General features: G+C 36.9%; 1 protein-coding gene across 1 annotated transcript in view; it reads left to right on the top strand.

Annotated features, from left to right (window-relative positions):
* The window catches only part of scin (scinderin), a 120,604-nt gene that overhangs the window by 69,396 nt on the left and 29,442 nt on the right, over positions 1-21,766 (top strand). Inside the window, exons 7-11 of the mRNA XM_039736324.1 lie at positions 1,254-1,342; positions 3,184-3,399; positions 8,279-8,400; positions 11,102-11,192; positions 17,793-17,963. Of these exons, the coding sequence (XP_039592258.1) occupies positions 1,254-1,342; positions 3,184-3,399; positions 8,279-8,400; positions 11,102-11,192; positions 17,793-17,963 (689 nt within the window). The remainder of the gene's footprint in view (positions 1-1,253; positions 1,343-3,183; positions 3,400-8,278; positions 8,401-11,101; positions 11,193-17,792; positions 17,964-21,766) is intronic.

Below are 21,766 nucleotides of genomic sequence, written 5' to 3'. Positions count from 1 at the left end.
TAATAATGGTGACTTCAGTAGAGCGCATATTGAATTCGAAATACAGTAGAACATTAGAACAACAGAACACTTTAGAAGAGAACAGGCCATTCAGCCCAACAAAGCTCGCCAGTCTTATCCACTTATTACTTCCAAATAAACATCAAGTCAAGTTTTAAAAGTCCCTAAAGTCTTACTGTCTACCACACTACTTGGTAGCTTATTCCAAGTGTCTATTGTTCTTTGTGTAAACTAAAAGTTCCTAATGTTTGTGCGAAATTTACCCTTAATATGTTTCCAACTGTGTCCATGTGTTCTTGATGAACTCATTTTAAAATAACAGTCTCGATCCACTGTACTATAATTCCCCTCATAATTTTAAACACTTCAATCATGTCACCTCTTAATCTTCTTTTGCTTAAACTGCATAGGCTCAGCTCTTTTAATATTTCCTCATAATTCAACCCCTGTAGTCCTGGAATCATCCTAGTCTCTCTTCTCTGGACCTTTTCTAGTGCTGCCATGTCCTGTTTGTAGCCTGGAGACCAAAACTGCACACAGTATTCCAGATGAGGCCTCGCCAGTGCATTATAAAGCTTGAGCAGAACCTCCTTGGACTTGTACTCCACACATCATGCTATATAACCTAACATTCTGTTAGCCTATTTAATGGCTTCTGAACACTGTCTGGAAGTCAACAGCTTAGAGTCTACTATGACTCCTAAATCATTCTCATAAGGCGTACTCTCGAGTTTCCGTCCGTCCATTGTTTATTCAGATTCAGTAAATTGGCTAATAGTACAGGGAATGAAGAATGGATTATAAGAAGTGCCTTACCTATCTTGCGATGCACTGTGTGGAAGGAATAATAGGGTAGAAGCACTGTGAGCGATGGGAAGGTTGGGGCAAATGCAACATAGGAGATGCCATAATTTATTTTCTTTTCAAACGTATTTTCCCTGCATGTTACTCTTTTTACTGTAGTTTGAATTAATTAATTTTCACCTGGTCCTTTTGTGTCAGCCATTCTTTATGGCAAAATACCCGGCATAGTGAATCTTAACAACATCAAATTAATTATTCCACAATTGAAAGAAGCATGTTAGCATCAGTTCTATTATATTTGAGTCCAATCAGATACTGTGTTGGTTATAATTAATAAGGTTGAAAAATGGCAGGAAGGATTAATTTTTGCTTGTAAATATAATATTTTCTAGGGAATTTTTTTTTACATTTTCTCCTTTTTTTTAAATGGCATGACTTTTTTCATTTAGGTAAAAATGCTAATCCTAACGAGAGAAAGACAGCAATGGCAACTGCAGAAGGTTTTATTAAGCAGATGGGCTATCCTCCAAACACACAGGTGAGTTATGGTTTGTAAAAGGTGTTTTATTTCATAATCACTCACTAGCTTTGTTAAGAATACTAAAGACTAACTCATGCTGTATTGCACGTCATTGCTTTATGTAATATTATTATCATATATACTGTACATTTATTAATTTATTGAGTTTTTGATTGATTGGCCATATTATTTGTCTGTATCCTTATTTTTTTATGTTTCTGCTGCTGTGTGCATGTGAATTTCCCCTTGGCATTAATAAAGTTTATCTAATCTAATCTAATAAGAACTGTATATCTTCATATACAGAAGTAAGTAAAAGACTGACCTGAAGGCATTACTGTTTCACTGTGCTTAGATTGTGTTTTGTTTTCATGTAGGGATGTCTCTGGAGATTTTTTGCCTTTCTTGTGTTCATGTGGGCTGTCTTTGGTGAACAGTTTTTGCACACACAGCCAGGAATTATGCCATATCATATTCTTGTTTTTTTCACACTGAACTTTATTCAGATTCATCTCTTCCTGGTAACGCCTGAAAGTAAATATTGTGGTTACTGGTGGGTCGAAGAGGTCGCTTTCTCATAGTTGTTAAACATTAATCAATCAGTTCTTTTCACTTTTTAAAATTTTGTATACTTAATTAAATGCCACAGAAATTGCACTGGACCATAGAGTAATACTAAAATATATTGAGACTACTTGAAAACTTTAATCTGTCATTAAGTACACCATTTGGGCCAGTATTATGCATCCATCCATCCATTATCCAACCCGCTACATCCTAACACAGGGTCGCAGTATTATATGAGATGAAAAATCAAGTGTATAGCATAAAACAGTATAAAAAAGTACCAGAAAGAACACTGGGCACCCCAGGAATTCCTACATGTGTGCCCGGTGACTGACTGCTGCGTTATTTGTAGTTAATTGCTTACAGGGCAGATCTTCACCCACTTCTGGCCACAAAAAGGAAAAAGCCGCTTTACAAATTGAATATAAAATATAAATAGTTTTTTTAGTAACTTACATTTGACGTAAAAAAAATTGTTTCTAGTGAATATGCTCTATATAAAATGCATTAGATTTGATCAAAAAGTATGAATTCCAAACCCACCATGGCATGCCTGAAATGTATGCATATACCTTTAAATGAAAGTCTGCAATGTGCACTCGAATCAGGTCTGAATTGTATCTTTACTTCAAACATTATGGAGGGCACTGTCAACAAAAAAAAAGTTTTTTAAAAATTTTTTTAAAGATTTTCATAAAGTTTATAAAACCAGTCGTGCAATGTGCCTTTATTGCTTGATAATGAATTTCTGGTGGTTTTTTGAGTTTTGCATTTAGAGATCACATAATTACATGCATTTCAAATTTAAATGACTTTTATTTAACTCTGAAGATTCCAAGAAGCATATTCATTAACACAGCTACTACTGCTGCTACTACTACTACTTTGCATGTTGTTAGGCAAGTCATAAGATTTTCATAGATTTTCTTTCAAATTCATTACTCACTAATTTTTAGTTATGTTGATAAAACAATAACCATCTACTCTGGTTTGGTCATATTCCATGGATCACACATTCCTGTGTTGACATCTCCCTATGGGGAGTTTCCTCTTCCCACTGACTTTTCAGTTTTTAGATGCTGCTATTTACTTTGTGATGCTAAATTGTGCTTGAGGATGTCTTACTTATGAAGGGCTGATATCCTGTCCGGAGTTGATTTTCTGCTTTCTATCTGATGAACCCTCACAGCCTTGTAGTGGATAAAGCATGCTTAGAAAATGAACAGATGACTGGATGAATGAATGGATAATAGTTATAGACATGATAAAAAATGAAATGTTTTATACAACAGGTTCAAGTGCTTCCGGAGGGCGGAGAAACCCCAACCTTTAAGCAATTCTTCGTGGACTGGAAAGATATTGACCAAAGTGAAGGGTTTGGAAAAGTTTATGTCACTGAGAGGATCGCAAAAATTGAACAGGTCCAGTTTGATGCCTCCAAACTTCATGAATCTCGTCACATGGCTGCACAATACAACATGGTTGACAATGGCACAGGAAAAACAGAGGTACTGCAGCATACTTTAATCTATTTAATCTATTTGGGCAAACATTGTAGGCTAATGATAGGCATATCCTTCATCTTAAATTACGTTCATTTTCCTGTGCAGAATTAGCTTTTAACTATTTTGTTGTTTTGTGATGTCATTTTACTGAATACAACAAAATACAAGTCGTGAAATAATATATTGTTTTAAAATAAGATTTAAATTTTAAAAATAATAGCAGAGTTTCTGCTTCAACTTATTTATCTTATTTGGTTGAGACTCACATTTGTTCATTTTACAGGCTGAATTTTTGCACACATATTCGGTAGATTTCATGGCTTGTAAGACTTGGCCTCCATGACACCATGAACAAAATACATTTTAATATTTCACTGTCAATATGGTTTTGTCATAATTATGCTGCAGATTTGGTCCTTTAGCACAAGTGAAGAAGATACAGAAACATGACGGTGCTGACCTGTGATTTTGGATACATCAAGTAACAAATTCAGTGATCTTAAATATATGAAAACCTTCAATATATTCTGTCATATTACATTTTTTTGAAAGCATGCAGAAAAACCAGATTCAGACAAGTGGAAGGATGATAATTACTGTAATTATTAACTTTCTAGTCATAATAAGTGCTCTCCTGTGGAAAGCTTTTTATCCTTATTGCCAATATGAGACCACTTCCTAAAATATAATATTCTGTTAATTACAGGATCTGTAGGAAGTAATCTTTGAGTAGAAGTACAATTTTACAATGCTTATTAATAATGAAAAATTAACATAGCATATATTTCATTAAAAATATTTTGAATGTAAGAGGAGCTTTAAGGTTTTCAGGGTTACAATAGAAGCTATCAAATTCAGCATCATAGCAAGAAGGTACCTGAGGCCATATGTTCAAATAATTCTATACAAAAAAATAAGTCTGGATGGGATCTGCACATTAGCATCATATTGAATGGCAGGGTTTTCAGGGATTTTGCTCTCTTTCATAAACGGGGTCATTTTATTTTAAATATCAAGCAAGGCATTGATTCTTGGAAACTTGTCTGCTGATTCTCTTGTGCCAGAGTTTTCTTTAGTTTCCAAATTCCTTTTGATGGTGTAGGAAACTGTACTCATTGAAACACTGGCTATCTTTGTAGTTTCTCTAAAGGAAAACCTACATGTTTAAGCATTCTAATGGTCTCTGTCAGCCTTCCTTAGTTAATTGCCTCTTTCTCACTATTATCGCCATATATACAGTGCAATATTGTCCAAATAATGCTGAGGGTGTAGCAGGCTAGCATCACAGTCTGTTCCAACACTGCTATTATGCACACAAAAGATTTGTTACATTTTCAGAAAATGTTGGAACATCTGTAGCAACTGTTTGCATCACCTTTCAAGGCTTAATTCACTTCTATTGCAGCAGAAAACCTGTAAGCTGTTAATCCATTGCTTGTTCTGTGGAAAAGGCCTAAGTTTATAAATTTGAAATGTGTATTTTGTTTTATTTTTCAATTTTTGGTAAGCTAAACACCTTTTTTTTAACCTCTGTTAAGGGTTAAAAAAAAATTGCGGATGTTCTAAAATGTTTGACTGGTAGTGTATATCAAATACTGGAAATGTACCATGGTGATCAAGGTGGTGAAATAAAATTTTTGTTTCACTTCCTTTTGTTGTTTATGAAATTTTCTATGGCAATAAACATAAATTATCTGAATGTTTAACTGCTTGAAGTTCCCCTTGGGTGACGGCCCTTTCACTTTTTATTACTTAATGACTAACTAACTGCGCTACCCGTCTGTGAATGGTTGAAATCCAAGTTATCGATGTAGACCTCATCATTAACGTTTGCTGTGCACCATGCAATACATATGTCTCCTTTATATGCCATTATTCTTATGGTATCATAAAAGCAGAGTTAATGTTTGTGATGTGCCATCTTTTGGAATGACAGAGACATAGCAACAGGGCAGACACACAGACACGTGTCCTTTTATTAAGTTGGATTAAAATAATGCCATTCATACATAGTGACAAAAGCCAGAGGGACTCCCAACACTTACCATTCTTTGTCTGACGAGGTTAGTCACAATTTGCATTTGATAAATAAATAAATAACTAAATATGGTGTACTTTATAAAAACACAGTCTCTATAAAACAGATCACTTTTCAATGACATACTGTATGAGATTTGCAACTTATTTTGCCAACAACACAAGCATCATATTTATAAAATGGCTTTGAACAAAATCATTTCCACAGCAAAAAGGTACAAATCTACCATGGAAATAAGTACAAAATGGGGATAACTGTAATCAGTAAACTCAGTGATGTCTCTAACATGTGGCATTCCATGTTCCCTTCTAACACCTCAGTATTAAACATCCATCCATCCACTATCCAACCCGCTATATCCTAACTACAGGGTCATGGGGGTCTTCTGGAGCCAAACCCAGCCAACACAGGGCGCAAGGCAGGAAACAAACACCCACACACCAAGCACACACTAGGGACAATGCACCTAACCTGCATGTCTTTGGATTGTAAGAGGAAACCGGAGCACCCGGAGGAAACCCACGCAGACATGGGAAGAACATGCGGACTCCACGCAGGAAGGACCCAGGATGCGAATCCGGGTCTCCTAACTGCGAGGCAGCAGAACTACCACTGCGCCACCCCAGTATTAAACATTGTCTTTAATCTGTAACACTAAACAAGCTACAATTAATTTCAATCTCATTGCTCATTTTACTTCTAATGTGGAGTTTCTTTAATCACCCTTGCAACAAGGAAAGAGAAATATGAACCAGTCCATCATTCCAACAATTTCCATATTACTTGCAGGACTGCAGCAATTCTGAATCAAGAGAAGCCATTCCAGGCAGTTTAGGCATCAGATGAGGATGACTGCTGAGAGCCTTCTGTGTGAAATTTAGCAGGAAGACATAGAGCTGGTATAGGTCATACAGCAGGGGTTATGGCTCAGAGCTGGCCTGGGAAATTCCTCAGGAAGAGGAAGGAAATGAGGAAAGGGATGTTTTGTGTGCCCAGTTTATCTAGGGGGTGCTGGGTCAAACTCACCACAACTGGAAAGTGGCTTCAGGAAATGGATAGGTGGAGGATCTGAGACATTAAGACAAAAAGAAAACCCTGCCAAAAATTAAATGGGTCAAGATTTCCTATGAAATAAAATGTACAAATAATAAAAAAAAAAAATAACAAATAATATGTACAATAATGTTTTATATTTGATATATATATATATATATATGCACCAGTAACGCCACACTGCACGATAACGTGCAGTGAATACATTTGATTTGACCATTCCTAGTTTTCATCCTGTTTCACTGTACATTTAGCATTCGTTTGCTCTAAGGTTGATGTGCTTGCTATTTCCTGAGCAGCTCTTCTTCTCTCCACCCTAGCGGCCCACTTCTTCTCTTTTTTCGTCTGCATCTTTTCAAAACTGATTAAGTCAGTGTTGGTGTTGCAATTACTTAGTACGTTTTCTTAATTTTTTCACATAGGCTGGCACTTAAGTCTTCAATCTGCCTCAAGAACAATTTAAGATATGAAGAGGTAGGGGAAGTGATGGCGAAGGTGGTAGGGATGAGAACAGCGCCCGTACACATGCGCTGCACAGCTGCTCTGCTGGCCGCTGCCGAGAGTTGATTCTGCAATAAAATAAAATAAAAATAAAAAGCGGAATAACCTTAGAGGTCAATCATCACCCCGAAAGCGGATAGTAGACATCAAGTAGTATATGTGTACCAAATTTCAGGTCAATAGGTCAAACGGTTTATGAGCTACAGGTGATTTAAAATCCTGGACAGAGAAATGAACAGCCACGGTAGCGTATTATATACAGTATAAAGATATATATATATATATATATATAATCACAAGTAAAGGTGCAACATCCCTTTATTTTTTCACGTGGGAACAGCTTCCCCCTGCTCCCCAACTTTACAGCATAGTTCTCCAGTACACAAGACACTAAAACACACTGCTCACAGTCCTTTTCTTCTCTTCTCTCTTTGCCATTTTCTAGCTGCCACACCTCCTCCAGCAAACTTTGTCCTCTTCCACCCGACCATGGCTCCCAGAGTAGTGGTTACTGACTCCTTTTATAAGGAAGTGCTGCAGGTGCTCGTTGACCGTGTTTCGGCAGCACTTCTGGGTGTGGCGGAAGTGCTGCAACCCAGAGCTCTAACAATGTCCAAGTGCCCTCTGGCAGTGGCCAATGGCCCCAGCAGGGTGGAGCTTCCAAACTTCAAACCCATGGCCCTACAGCAAGCCTCTCTAGTGTTCCGGGGAAGATAATACCATGAAGACAGTCTCTCTCCTGGTCCTTCCATTAAAGGGGATCCAGCTGTCTGTCGCAATATATATATTGCATTCATTGCATATTGAAGATAATAAAATGTATCTTAGTTTTCAATGTTTGGCCTGAAATACTGTGATGAAAAAAGCACAGTAAGGCAGGGCATGATGCTGTTAGAAGAAGTTAAGAGAAGAACCCAAACTGGTGAAGGTGAGAAGGCAAGTTAGATACCAGTGTGGACAAATACCAGACTGGGGGCTCTATGCCCTGTAGAAGCATGGCATACAGAAAGTGTATGAAGTTCCTGGAAAAGGTGGAAAGAACTGATAAAACTATGAGAGTTTGAGACAACATTAGTGTGTGTGAAATTCTATTTAAAGAATTTGAAGAAACATAGAAACAGGGCTAACAGATAAACACTAGGGTATCATGTGGTAAAAAAATAACAGAAATAAGAAAAATAAATACCGTTTCATTAAATTGAATTCTATCTAAACAGAAAATGTTGCATTATAATGATTCTTATATTGTAATATAATCAAATTGCTGTACTCTGTACTTCCCTATTCCAGATATGGCGTGTTGAAAGCAACGGCAGAGTCCCAGTTGATCCAGCTACCTATGGACAGTTCTACGGTGGAGATTGCTACATAATTCTATACACCTATAACTGCGGTCAGATTATTTACACCTGGTATGTCCTTTGAATTTTATTTAATCTCATAAACATATAAGAATAACAGAGAATAAATGATACTGTATACAATTTATGTATTTACACATTGTTTTCTAAACCTAGGCTCATTTGCTCTGCGTCTGCAGTGTGCATGTGCTCTTCTTCTAGTTTTTCTACCAATCAAATGTCACATAAGTGACCTTAATGTTGCTACTAGGAAACAAGGCTACAACTTCCTCTAATAGCTTGTGGTGTTCCAGAACACCTGAGCATTCAGTAGCCTTTAAAATACAGGGCTTATCATGCTATCCCTCATCTTAGCCAGACCCTTAAAGGGGCAGCACCTGATACCACAATGGACTATGTAATTTTAAGTAACCAGATAATCTAGCAACTTCTTATCAACAATCTTCACTCTCTGTGTAAAAGGTCAAGAATTCCTGGCAGGGTTCTTTTAGGATTCTGAGGGAACATTGCAACAAAAGGAGATCACTCAGGCTGCTGTACTGCATGACCTATAAGACCCCTTTGGTGAAAAAACATCTATGATATATGTAATATTAACATCAACCGATTCAAAAAATGGTATTTATTGATTAAAATATCCATTTTCAGAAGTTATGTTGCAGCTTTAGCTTCCAAATTTGTACACCAGACTTGAAAATAACACGCTATTACAGCATCCACATTCTGACTATAAATTCCTGTTTGCACACAGAGGCACAAAGGCACATTAAAGAAACCTGTATCCTTAAGGAATAAATTTACAAAACAAGCATGCTCATATTTAATCAATTAAAAACAAATTGGCCTAGAAATCCTCAGTCACTCCTAAACACCCAATCATGGGTTATATACAGTATGGTCTTTTTTGATAGCTACATACTAAGGGTACTCAATCAAAAGTTTTCTCCAATTACCTTTTTCTCACATGTGACTGATGTACCTTGATTTTGCCCACTTTGATACTCAGTGAGATGGTCTTAACACTACTCTACTGCTACAAGCATCTGTTCTTCTCCCTGACTCACTAAAAACATTTTGAAGAAAAGTTTCCATTTGCCAACAGATAATATAAACAAACAAGGAGGTTTATTAACAAAAATTATTATATTGTCAGAGTCACGAGTACCGAAGAACAAATTGCATAACAAAACAGAAGAGGACAAAACCCTATGGCCATCCTGTGCCTTTAGGAACATAACGATGGTCCTTGACTATCCACGTAATTGTGAAAATGTACCTTATCTCAGGCTTCCTCTTGCTTATACTTATTCTTTATTTTTCTTAAAGTCCCCCCACCCCAACCCCTCTAGCCAGTGAAGTGCCTGCCCTTAATGTTCCCCCAAGCTCAACACTCCTTTATAGAAAAAACAGATGTGACTTCCAATGAACTACTTCCATGAGCACCCTGGGGAAGACTTCTGGGGTCAGGGCTAGCTATTAAAACACTTGTTGCCATTCTCCTTGAGCTCCAAGAACAGCATCAAGGATTCCTGCTGTCCTTAGCCCTAGCTTCTAATGTAAGGGACAGTCATCCTCCAGGTCACCTGAGCATTATATTGGGTAACAAAGAGCCAAAATGGGTCTCTCTGCTGCCATCTGTCTACCAGAGTGACCCCTACTGTATTACCAAGAGTTCCTCACAGTCCAACCACCAAATAATTATGCCTAACTTTGGAATTCCTTTAATTAAGAGACATACAACATATACTTATGATGCCCTAGTACTACATGCATTATTAAATGTATTGTATTCTCCACCAGGGTGTTTTATGGCCCTATCCTTGTGCCATACTGAACATAATTGCCTGCATCTCTGGTCCCAGCTGATTGTCCCTTCATAACTTCAGTAATTTTTAAAGGCATATACATCAAAACAATTCAAACTCCTGACAAGACTGATTTGGTTTATATAGCTATGTCATGATTGCTTAACCTGCCCCAAATTACTTTTCAGTCACATAAAGATTATTCTTATATCTGTTAATTCTGATTCTTGTCACAGTCTTTTGTGGGACAATACTCATAGATTGTGCCATCTAAAACATTTCATTATAAAACTAATCAATGAGACATCTAGGGGACTTTCAGAAGAGTTTCACAGAAAACCTTTTTTTTTTTATTAACAAGGAAAGTCACACATCTTGGGATTCCTCATTGCAAACTAATTATAAAAATACACCCCTGAAAGAATTAAACAACTGGACTCTCCTTGGACTCGAAGTAGTGAACTGCTGAGATTATTACAGTTAGAGTATAAAGTAAAACTTATGTTCTCTTTAATCCAAACATACAGTGAAAGAAACAGTACCAATTTAGAGAATTAAACTGTTTCTGTTTTTCTGCCATATCATTTTCTCTGGCAGGGTGACTTAATATCATTACATATTATGAAATAAAATGCTTTCCTTAATGTTTAGGACAAGGACACATTTTTTCTTGATTTAGCTCTCTGCTCCATAATTTAAAATTACAAATCAAAAAATTCATACGTGATTAAAGAGTACATTGCCGACTTTCATTTAAGGGTGTTTGCATATGTTTCAGTCACACCGTGTAGAAATGATGTCAAAACTTAATGGAGGGCAGAGATGTGTTGTAGATTACTTAGTGCTACAGCTCTGTTCCAGATTAATTAGTTTCAGATACTTAACAAAACAATTTTAACTAAGACTGCAAACATCTAAATTAACTGATCCCTGACATTTCATTTCAGGCAAGGCTCAAGTGCAAGCAGAGATGAACTGACTGCATCAGCCTTTCTGACTGTTCAGCTCGATCGCTCGCTTGGCGGACTAGCAGTTCAGGTAATCTGATGATCTGTGCTTCTTTTCATTCAATTCAGCTTAAGTGTATTTATCTTTTTAATGTTATCATCTTTTAATAAGGTATGAAGTAGTTCTTGTAATATTTTGGAACACTGTCTTCATTTAACTGTGCACTTCGCAGTACACTGAGCATTTGTCAGTTACAACTAGTGGTTTGAAATTCTTTAACCCTGCTTTTGTTTCTTTAGATGCATTTCTTCTGAACTGATATGCTTTTCAACAGCTTGTCATGCATCAGCCATTTTGTGGTTTCATCAGTGATCTTTGTAAATGTCTCGGAACACCACTGTCAGATGATGTTGTGTCAGCAGTTTTCTCTGAATCTTAAACAAAATCCCTAAGATCTCTGTTTATTATACAAAAGAGCATTTCAAAGTATATGTTTTAAGAGCATCCTTTCAAAAGAGTTGTTTGGTTACACTTTCATTGTAGAACAGCAGCCTTTTATAAATGTTTCCTAATTCAACAAAAAAGGTTCCATCAGTCTGTTCATTTTTTTTATAGAACCCTCATTAAAAAATCACTACAGATAAGATAACCCATCCATCATCTCAGACTGCTATGTTATGTTTATTTGTTACCTACCTGCTCTTTAATTTTTTAACTTGAGATTTAAAATGAATCAGATATTTCAGGATTTTGATTTAGATGTTAAGTTGGTTTTGTGAATAATCAGATCAACAAAGTTACACAGTTTAGCAAAACCATCTCTGTGTGTACTCTCTGTGTGCTCTATCTATCTATCTATCTATCTATCTATCTATCTATCTATCTATCTATCTATCTAATTGCCTATTTTAGTTTTCAACAGCTGTATTTAGGATTTCATTGTTGCCCATTTTCTTAACCAGTCATGTTTTAATAATGAGGTGCAAATGACAAAGGAGCAACCAGCTAAAGTGCTCCCAATTAAACCTGTGTACATGCAACATTAAGTTTCTGTTTTAATACAATGCTTTGAAATAAATGAGAAAGAATCGAAAAACCAAGAGATACAGATCTGTCCTGGACCACAAAATATGTGGATGATGTTGTCAGAAAAAATAATCTACAATGTGATACGGATTTGTCTTGCAAGAATGAATGCACTAACAAGCCATATAATTAAATACCAATTTTCATTAATCCTGCGGTGGGTTGGCACCCTGCCCGGGATTGGTTCCTGCCTTGTGCCCTGTGTTGGCTGGGATTGGCTCCAGCAGACCCCCGTGACCCTGTGTTCAGATTCAGCAGTTTGGCTGGCTGGATGGATGGATTTTCATTAATTTCCCAGGCCTGGCTTCTATTTATGAAACTGGTTGGTATGAAAACCTGCAGCCACTACAGACCTCCAGGACCGTAGCTGAAGACCCTGGTATACAGTCTATTATAAAGCAGTGAATATTCTTCATAATTATTATAAAACTCTAATGTTTAAAACTCATGAATTATAAATTTACAGTATAATATCTTAGTCTTAGAATTCTGCAAACTCTGCGTCAGAAACAATGGAGTATTCTGTATGTCAAAGTGTACTTTCCGATAAACAGAAGCAAGTCACACTGCTGTCATGTGGCCACAAAGTGAAGGGGGAAAAAAAAGATGACTCAAATGATGCATGACAAGTGTGTGGGAAGATTAATCAGTGATAATAATAGAGTAAAGAGCTTATTTGCTTATTAAACATTTGTACTGTCTCCCTCTAGATCAGGGGTGGGCAAAATCAGTCCTGGAGTTTTTGCTCCAACCCAATTGTTTAATTAGAAAACAATTGTTGCCAATAATTTAATTTCATGGCTTGTTACTACTTTAGCTCTGTCATGTCAAGTCATTCTCATATCCTAGATTTTCTTCCCCTTTCTAAGGATATCATCAAATGATTTGAAGTTTAAAACCGGATGAGTAATTGTCAGTCCTTCACTTTTTTCTCTTCACTATCCTTCCAAGTATCTAATTAAACCTAATAGTGCATGATAAATACACACAGGTAAATGGAAACAAGCTAAATGGAGAACTGCTGGTTTCTTTTGTCATTTTGCATCTTATTGATAATAAAGAACAATTTAAAAACCAAGACAACAGCTGTTTAAGACTAAAATAGGCAATAAGGGTTCAAAATCTTAATGAGCGATACAACAAAAATGAAGTAGAAGTGTTACTTGAGCAATAAGTGCTTCTTATTAAGCAATCAGGTTGGAACAAAAACCACAGCCACTGTGGCCCTCCAAGAACGACTTTGCCCACCCCGCTCTAGATAGTTGTACTCCAGATAAAAATGTGGATTGCTCCACTAATTGAACATACGAAGCTTTAGTTTTTGTTACCTGATTAGTAAATTAATTATTCAGTCCATTTGGAGGCTCAGTTGTGTGCCACACAATATTCATTCCACCCACTGGTCTCCTCTGTTGCAATATGTCGTAATTATTAGTTGTTGGGAATGGACACCTGAAAGGTAGTTGCTTTAATCCTAAAGTTATATGAGATATACAAAGTACTTTGGCTTCTTTCTTTTAAATCATATAGCTTACCTACAGTAACTACTGCAGCAACTAATGTTCAAAATACAGTTGACTTGACTTGTGGGTTTATTTGTATGAATGTGATGAAAGTAGCTGAAAAGTGAATGCATTTCCTGAGGTAGGTTGATAAGAAGAAATAAGGGGAAGTCCAGATAATAGAGGTAGAATTTAATTAGGAAGAGAGAACACGAAATTATTAAAATCTAGTATTGTACAAATGAATGCATCACTGAATCGTGTCCCTCACTGTATCAAGCTACAGTACAGTAACTTTGTGACAATTAGATGCTTTATGTGGTCTTCAGACTTCTTTTTAATTCTCAGTAATAGAGTTGATTTGTAAGCTTATCCTCTCCATCTATAAAAAGCATTTATCACTTATTTAAAAATGTTGTTACTACATAAGAAATTAATTGCATTATAAACTGATAATTACAAATATATAAACTGAGAAACCGTGATTTCCTGCGTTGGTTTCTATTTTAAGCCAAACTGAGTGTGTGTGTGTGGTTGTTTTTTTTTTTTTAATGGATACCCAAAATTTATGTCCATATCCAAAAAATATATGTGTTTAATTAATTAATATAGCACAATATTCTTAAAACTGCCTAGTTCAGTTCAATATTATGGAAGGCAAATTTTTTCTTGATAACACTGGGCACTAGACCCTAACCAACTGTGGACAGGGCATCAGCGCAGACTTGGGTCCTGTTACGCCAGTTACAAACTGTGAACTGGCACTGCATGACTGTGTCATGAAATTGTCTGGTCCCAATTATCCTAGCCCCAGACCCCATGACTGAATCACATGGCTTTAGTAATGGAGACATGTAGAGTTTTCTGTAAAAAAAAAAAAAAATGCTATCAGCGAAAATATTCAGATCGTTTTTTCAATTCTTTGGCCTCCTCATCATTTAAGTGGGAAAATTCAAAGCATGGATAGGTCTTTTTCTATGTCACATTGCATCATTTACAGGATTATATGACAGAACTTGTTCTAAAGTGCTCAGACTTTCAAAGACGTGATGTGGGGTCTTCGTAGAAGGGTATTTCAAAGAATTATCTGAAACTGACAGTGTTTATGGAGACTTTTTCATGTTTATATTTGCCAATACTACTGAGCAATGCTGCCAGTTGGCTCAGGAAAACAAAAATACAACTGTGTAAAAATGACAGCTAAGTTGTTTTCAGTACATATTGTTGAGTTAGGATATGTAGTAATTTTACCTCAATTTTGTTCTTGGCAGGGCTCAATAACACACCATTCTGTAAAAGTATTGTTATTCCCCCATAGGTCTTTAAAGATAATTATGTAGTTTATTTCAAAAGTGGCAATGAGAATCATCTGTTATACAGTATGCGTTAGAAAAAAAAATGCCACAAAAATAAATACTATGCAAGTCATAAATAGACATAGCCTTCTTGTTTATCGTATTTTATATACTTGTAAAAAATCATTTTTGGGACCAGACTACAGGTAAGCTTCTGAGCTCGATTTGCAACCCACTGTAAAACTTCACAATTTAATCGCCTGTTAAATGAAAGGAACATATCTGTTAGTGCAAAGATAAGCAGAGAGAAGAAAGATTTAATGATTAAAAATATCTATCGCTTCTCATTAGTCAGACAACCACAACCACTGCTTCTTGGGCAATAGTCTAGAAATGAGCAAGGGATTTGAGAGGAAGAACATAATAGGAAAAAGGTGCAGTGGTTAGCAGTTCCCACATTTTCCTGTGTTTGTACTGTATGGGCTTTCGCCAAGCGCTCAGGTTTCCTCCCAAATCGTGTGTACGTGCCTATTAGGATGATCAGTAACACTAAATTCAAATGTGTGTAAATATGTTCTGTGATGGACATCCCATTTAGGGTTGGCATCTTGCTTGCATGCAGAGATGTTAGACTACTTTGAGTGTATTTTAACCTTGTCTGTCTATTGCAGTTTTTTTACAGTGCTTATAATTAGATCTTTATGCAAAATCTAATATTAATTAAAATGAACCTCAAGAAAACAAATAACTCAAAATGTGATCCTTATTTCATTAACATATAAAATAAGATTATCCAATATTCATTTTCATAATTAAAAAGTGATCCTTCAGCTATTGCTCACTCATTTGAAGTTCTCTACATGAACGTTTACTGCAGACCTACTTTGCCTTAATGCTATTTTTTGGTTTTTGGGATTGTGCCACAGAATCCTAATGAGCAATTACTGAAATTTTCACTAGACCGATTAGAAAATCTGCAGATTTTTATCTTTGACTGTTCTCATGAAAGACCTATATTGTTTCTGATTTTTTTGTCTTGCTACATAACCTAGCTACATTTCACCTTCATTTCCTGGAAAGAAGGCCTGATATTCTTTTAAAGAATAATCTGAATTTATGGATTCTTCAGTGATCAAAAGCCATCTAGGTCCCAAGGCAGCAAATCATCCCCAAAATTAGCACCATCACTGTTTTTTACCTTTTGTGCAAGAATGTATTGAGTGTGTGATTTACTTTGTTTTGGTTTTTTTTTGTGTGGATGTCACATACTGATCATGTCATAATCACATTTGGTTATGATTGATATGGTGCCTCATGTCACAAGGAGGTGTGGCTGCATATGGGTGTGTGTAACAGGCATAATGGGGCATGATCATAGGGTTTGGGCAGCCATCCTGTTTATGACTGAGCAAGGTGCTTTATCATTCTCTGAACTTTGCTTACAAAGGAAGGACCTTTGTCCTTGGCGTGAGAAAACTTGTTTCTTTTATAATTTCCCTTTTAAGGCTTTTTGGCCTGGTTTTGACCCAGATTTTCAAGCTTCTTTAGTCCTTCTGTTTGAATCCTCATTTTAAATATTAGTATACTGATCCCTGCACTCTCCAAACCACATTTCCAGAATTAACTCTAAGAAATCTGTTTGTAACTCTTTCAAGACAAGACATCAATATTTTATCATTTTAAAGTTTATCTTTTTATATTTATCTTTTGTATTCTGTGTTGTCCTTGTATGTTGCACCAATACTATCAAGACAAATTCCTAATTCACATGAGTGTACTTGGCCAATTAAGTGAATTCTGATCCTGATGTTAAAGTTTGGCTGTATAGAGAAGCTAATTATTTGACCTTTTTAGCTCTGTGTTACAAGCTCTCGCCTTTGTATAAACAGTTTGGTTTTCATTTTATCAGCTTGAGTAAATCCACATCATTAAGTAGTCAGACTGATACTCACATCTTATTTTCAGGCTTAGTATGTCTAGTACTTTCAAGCTACACAGAGTTGGATTGATAAACAGGTGGTTGGTGGTGATGCTGACGTACTGAAAATGGCATGAAAAGAGTTGTTCATCCTCTTCTGACACACAAACCAATTAGTAAACTAATGGCAGTCACCATTTACACCATTTTTAAAACTGTTACATGTTATAAAATATAAGCTTTAACAAAATTGAAGAAGCACCCACTACTACATATGGCTGCTTCACACCTTGTTTTAGCAGATTTTCCTTTTTGTAACTTAATATTTTCTATTTTTATAATTATGAAATGTAATAAGCAATAAAAAGTTTGTAATTAAATGATGATGGCAGGTCATGAAGAAGTTATGTTTCCTATAAGTAATGAAATAAAATAAATTAAGAAAATATGATTAAGCTGTGCTGACAATAATAAAGTTTTTTCTTTTTTAAACTTTTGACATTTTTTTGAAGGTGTAATAGTGTCAAAAATGGATATTGTTAGAAGCACAGTAACTTGATTCAATTTTAGTACATTTTATGTTATTTGAAAAATTGGCATTAAAATTTATCAAAAGATCAAGAAATGGATGCAAAAATGGTTTGGTGTACTAATACTGAACTTTGCTTTTAAGTTTAATTGTATTATATTGTAACTTTCAACTTCTGTCAGCCATTTATATCTGTATAATTCCTCTCACAATATGTCCAAACGCAATTACTCTTTTAATGTTTTATCTTTTTTTGGTCATAAGTGCCCAAGCATTGTGACATATAGCCACAAAACCCACAATAAAATGCCATTTGTGCTGCAAATATGCCCTCAATGATATGCTGTTTTCCTTGTTTAGGTCAGAGTATCTCAAGGCAAGGAGCCACCTCACTTATTAAGCTTATTCAAAGAAAAGCCTTTGATAGTTTATAAAAATGGAACATCAAGAAAGTTTGGTGAAGTCCCTGCTCCTCAAACACGTCTCTTTCAAGTGCGTAGAAACCTGGCATCCATTACTCGAATTTCAGAGGTGAGTTTGTGCAATCCAAACCAAATGCATCATTACTGAAATGACTACGAAGAAACAAAAGATTAAAACAGATTTCTATGTAATGAAATGTTTTAGTATTCAAAGAAGAATTAGGCTAAAACGTTCTTTCTATTTTCATAAAAATCTTTTCACATGGCTAGTTTTATTTCCAATATTGCATAATAGAAAATATTCCTACCATTGGTTAATCAAGAACAGGACAAAGTTCAATGTGTTGAGTCTTTAAAAAGGGAACTGTATATTTAACTTGTACTATTAATTTGAATTAGTTGGCACTGCAGCACATAAGATGGCACAGTTGCCTCACAGTCTAGGGAGTTCACTTACTCGTCTATAATCTATTTTCGGCTAAATTTTCCATCAAAATTAGTTAATTTAAGATGTTTGGTAACTCTAAATTGTGTGAATATGGAGTGTGTCCTATGATCGGCTGACACCTTATACCAGGTTGGTTCCCACTTTATGTCAGAACCTACCAGGATATGTTTCAGTTCCCTGCAACATTGTAAAGAAATAAATAGGGTCCAACAATGGGTGAATAATGGATTGATTACTCACCAAACAGTTTACCTGATGACAGTTGAGGTATGCAGTACCAAGTTGGTTTTCTTTTGAGAATTTGTTTCAAATTAATTACTTGATATTAAGCTTCCTGTTCATCAAATATTCTATAGAAAGGCAACCATTTTCCCAAATGCGGAACTGAAATCACAATGTTATTGACTTTAAAATGAAGGCAATTTGCTAAGGCAACTTATCCTTGAACTATCTCATGCTGATAAGTTGACTGCAGAGAACTCCAGCACTCAATTAACCATCAGTTCAATTTCGAAATCAGACTTTCCCTTTACAGGTTCACACAGACTATACTGGCAGCACTGGGAAAGAACAAGGAGCTAACTCAATCCACTCTGTATGTGTTTGGGATGTAATAGGAAACTGAAGGATCTGGAAAAGGTCACACAGATGCTGAAAGTATGTGCAAACTGCATACCAGTAGTGGCTGATCAGGAAATCAAATTTATGTTTCTGTGCTAACGTCTTTACCAAAACTCAAGCAGACAAGATAAAACTGAAGTTGTTATAGAATTGCATTTCCCTTTTCAAAATCAAGCAGGAGAATGATGTTTATTTTTGTGCTGTACAGTATATAAGATATGATGTATGTACTGGAAGGGATAGTATAGGTTCCTATGCATGCACTACCCAATGCTACCACAATAGACTGCAGTCTCTTATGGCCCTACCATGAAAGCAGGACCTTTGTAAAATAAAAGAAAGAAAAATGTATGTAGACGCAAATCAAATGTATGCTTTTATTGTATAATATTAACAATAAGAACAGCTTACTAAAAACGTTTATTTTGGGAGACGTTAAGACTTGAACCTACAACCTTCTGAATTGGAGTCAGCAGCTTTAACCAGTATAATACCCAAGAAGTCAGGACAACACACAACACTAAACTGATTTCTTTTTCTTCGGTTATAGTCTTGGAAAAAAGTGCATTTGTTCTGTTATATTTGTACCTTTTGTGAAAGTGTTTCTTTGATATTTGGAATTCAGGCTTCACACATTATACACTTCATATCTACATTTTATCAATTATTACTAAAACATGAAAAACGACTCTGTTTTAACGATGTGTTTACTGTGCATAGATCATTGTAGACACAGAACACACATGAAATGCAAGTGTTCCAAATAACGATATAGTATTTATAAAAGGTGTCATTTTGCTTGACTTCTCACTCCGTACAACTCTAAGCAACTGACACACAGGTAAACAGACTTGAGCTGAGAAAACTGTGCGGGGTGGGGGATGTGATAGCAGGCTGCTTGCTGTTGGCTACTTATTAACACATTTAAAGGACAAAAGATGCTGACGGAGAGGTGCGAGGCATTTTAAGGTGGGTGGATCTACAAATTTTTTCGTAGGCTCTGGTAATTCTAGTGTTAAAACAACAAGGTTAAAAAAAATGGCTGGAGGTAGTCTTTTTAAAACTAAAGCTAGGTGTGTTCAGCAGCAAATGCAGCTCCCTTCAATACTGGTCCAGTAGCCCTCCAATCCCCGGCTACGTCGGGCTCCAGCCAGATCGAGACTTGGGTTCCTTCCCCAACGGCCAGGGCACTCAAGCTGGGGCTCAACACGCCCAAAGCCTCCATGACTCTGCTTCCTCCAGCAGCTAGTCGACTCCACTACCGGTCATTCCAGCTCCTCCAAACTGCTCAGCTGGAGCGACCGCTTCAATCTGCCCCCTCCGAGAGTCGGCCAAACACTCCCCTGGGGCTCTCCTACCAGCTCCATTACCGTCCAACCTGCTCTTGCTCTCACGTACTGGCATACTCCTTCCTGCCGCCTTTTTCCCCATTAACCTCCATTCCTTCTCTCTCTCTTTTCCTTTCCTTTCATCCGCCTCGCATTTCTACTAAATATTTCGGGGACATGGATCAGGTGTGGCAATCAGCAGCTCCCGGCAACAATTACGGATGCGGACGACTCCTCACCTATGCACTTAAGAGAGGACCATTCGCATCACAAATCACCTGGGAATCTCTCCGGCCACACTACCACGACCTCTCTCTATGCCGAGAGGGTCGCGATTATTTAATTAAAAAGCGGTCTTTGATCTGAGCTGTGGACCTGCTATACCACACCAACCTCCTCTCTCTCTCGTTCTCTTCATTCATCAGCCACTCAAAGTACTCTTTCCATCTGCTCAACACTTTCTCCTCGCTTGTGAGTATGTTTCCATCTTTATCCTTTATCACCCTAACCTTCTGCACATTTGTCCCAGCTCGGTCCCTCTGTCTAGCCAATCGGTACAGGTCCCTTTCTCCCTCCTTAGTGTCCTACCTTTCATGCAACTCATCATGCGCCTTTTCTTTAGCCTTTGCCACCTCTCTCTTCACCTTGTGCCTTATCTCCTTGTACTCTTGTCTACTTTCTGCATCTCTCTGACTATCCCACTTCTTCTTTGCCATCCTCTTCCTCTGTATACTCTCCTGTACTTCCCCATTCCACCACCAGGTTTCCTTTTCTTGCTTCCTCTGTCCAGATGTGACTCCAAGCACCCTTCTTGCTGTCATCCTTACTGCTTCTGCTGTAGTTTCCCAGCTGTCTGGTAACTCTTCACTACCACACAGTGCCTGTCTCACCTCCTCCCTAAACTCAACCTTGCAGCCTTCCTTTTTCAAATTCCACCATTAGATCCTTGGCTCTGCCCTCACTCTCTTCCTCTTCTTGATCTCCAATGCCATCCTACAGACTACCATCCTATGCTGTTTAACTACACTTTCCCCTGCTACCACTTTGCAGTCTTCAATCTCCTTCAGATTGACTCTTCTGCATAGGATGTAATCTACCTGTGTGCATCTTCCTCCACTCTTGTACATAACTCTATGTTCCTCCCTCTTCTTAAAATACGTATTCACCACAGCCATGTCCATCCTTTTGGCAAAATCCACTATCATCTGACCTTCTTCATTCCTCTCCTTGACACCATACCTACCCATGACATCCTCGTCTCCTCTTTTCCCTTCACCAACATGTCCAATCACCACTTTTTGTCCCTTGGGTACACTGTTCATCACTTCATCCAACTGACTCCAAAAATCTTCTTTTTCCTCAATCGCACATCCAATTTATTAGGAATATGCTCTAACAACATTCATCATCACACCTCCAGTTTCCATCTTCATTATCATTACTCTGTCTGACACTCTTTTCACCTCCAAAACACTGCTGACATACTGTTCCTTCAGAATAACCCCTACCCCATTT

Source organism: Polypterus senegalus, chromosome 15 (genome assembly GCF_016835505.1).
Source record: "Polypterus senegalus isolate Bchr_013 chromosome 15, ASM1683550v1, whole genome shotgun sequence".
Classification (NCBI taxonomy): Eukaryota; Metazoa; Chordata; class Cladistia; order Polypteriformes; family Polypteridae; genus Polypterus; species Polypterus senegalus.
The sequence above is the reverse complement of the archived record's forward strand: the minus strand, read 5'-3'. Positions and strand labels throughout refer to the sequence as shown.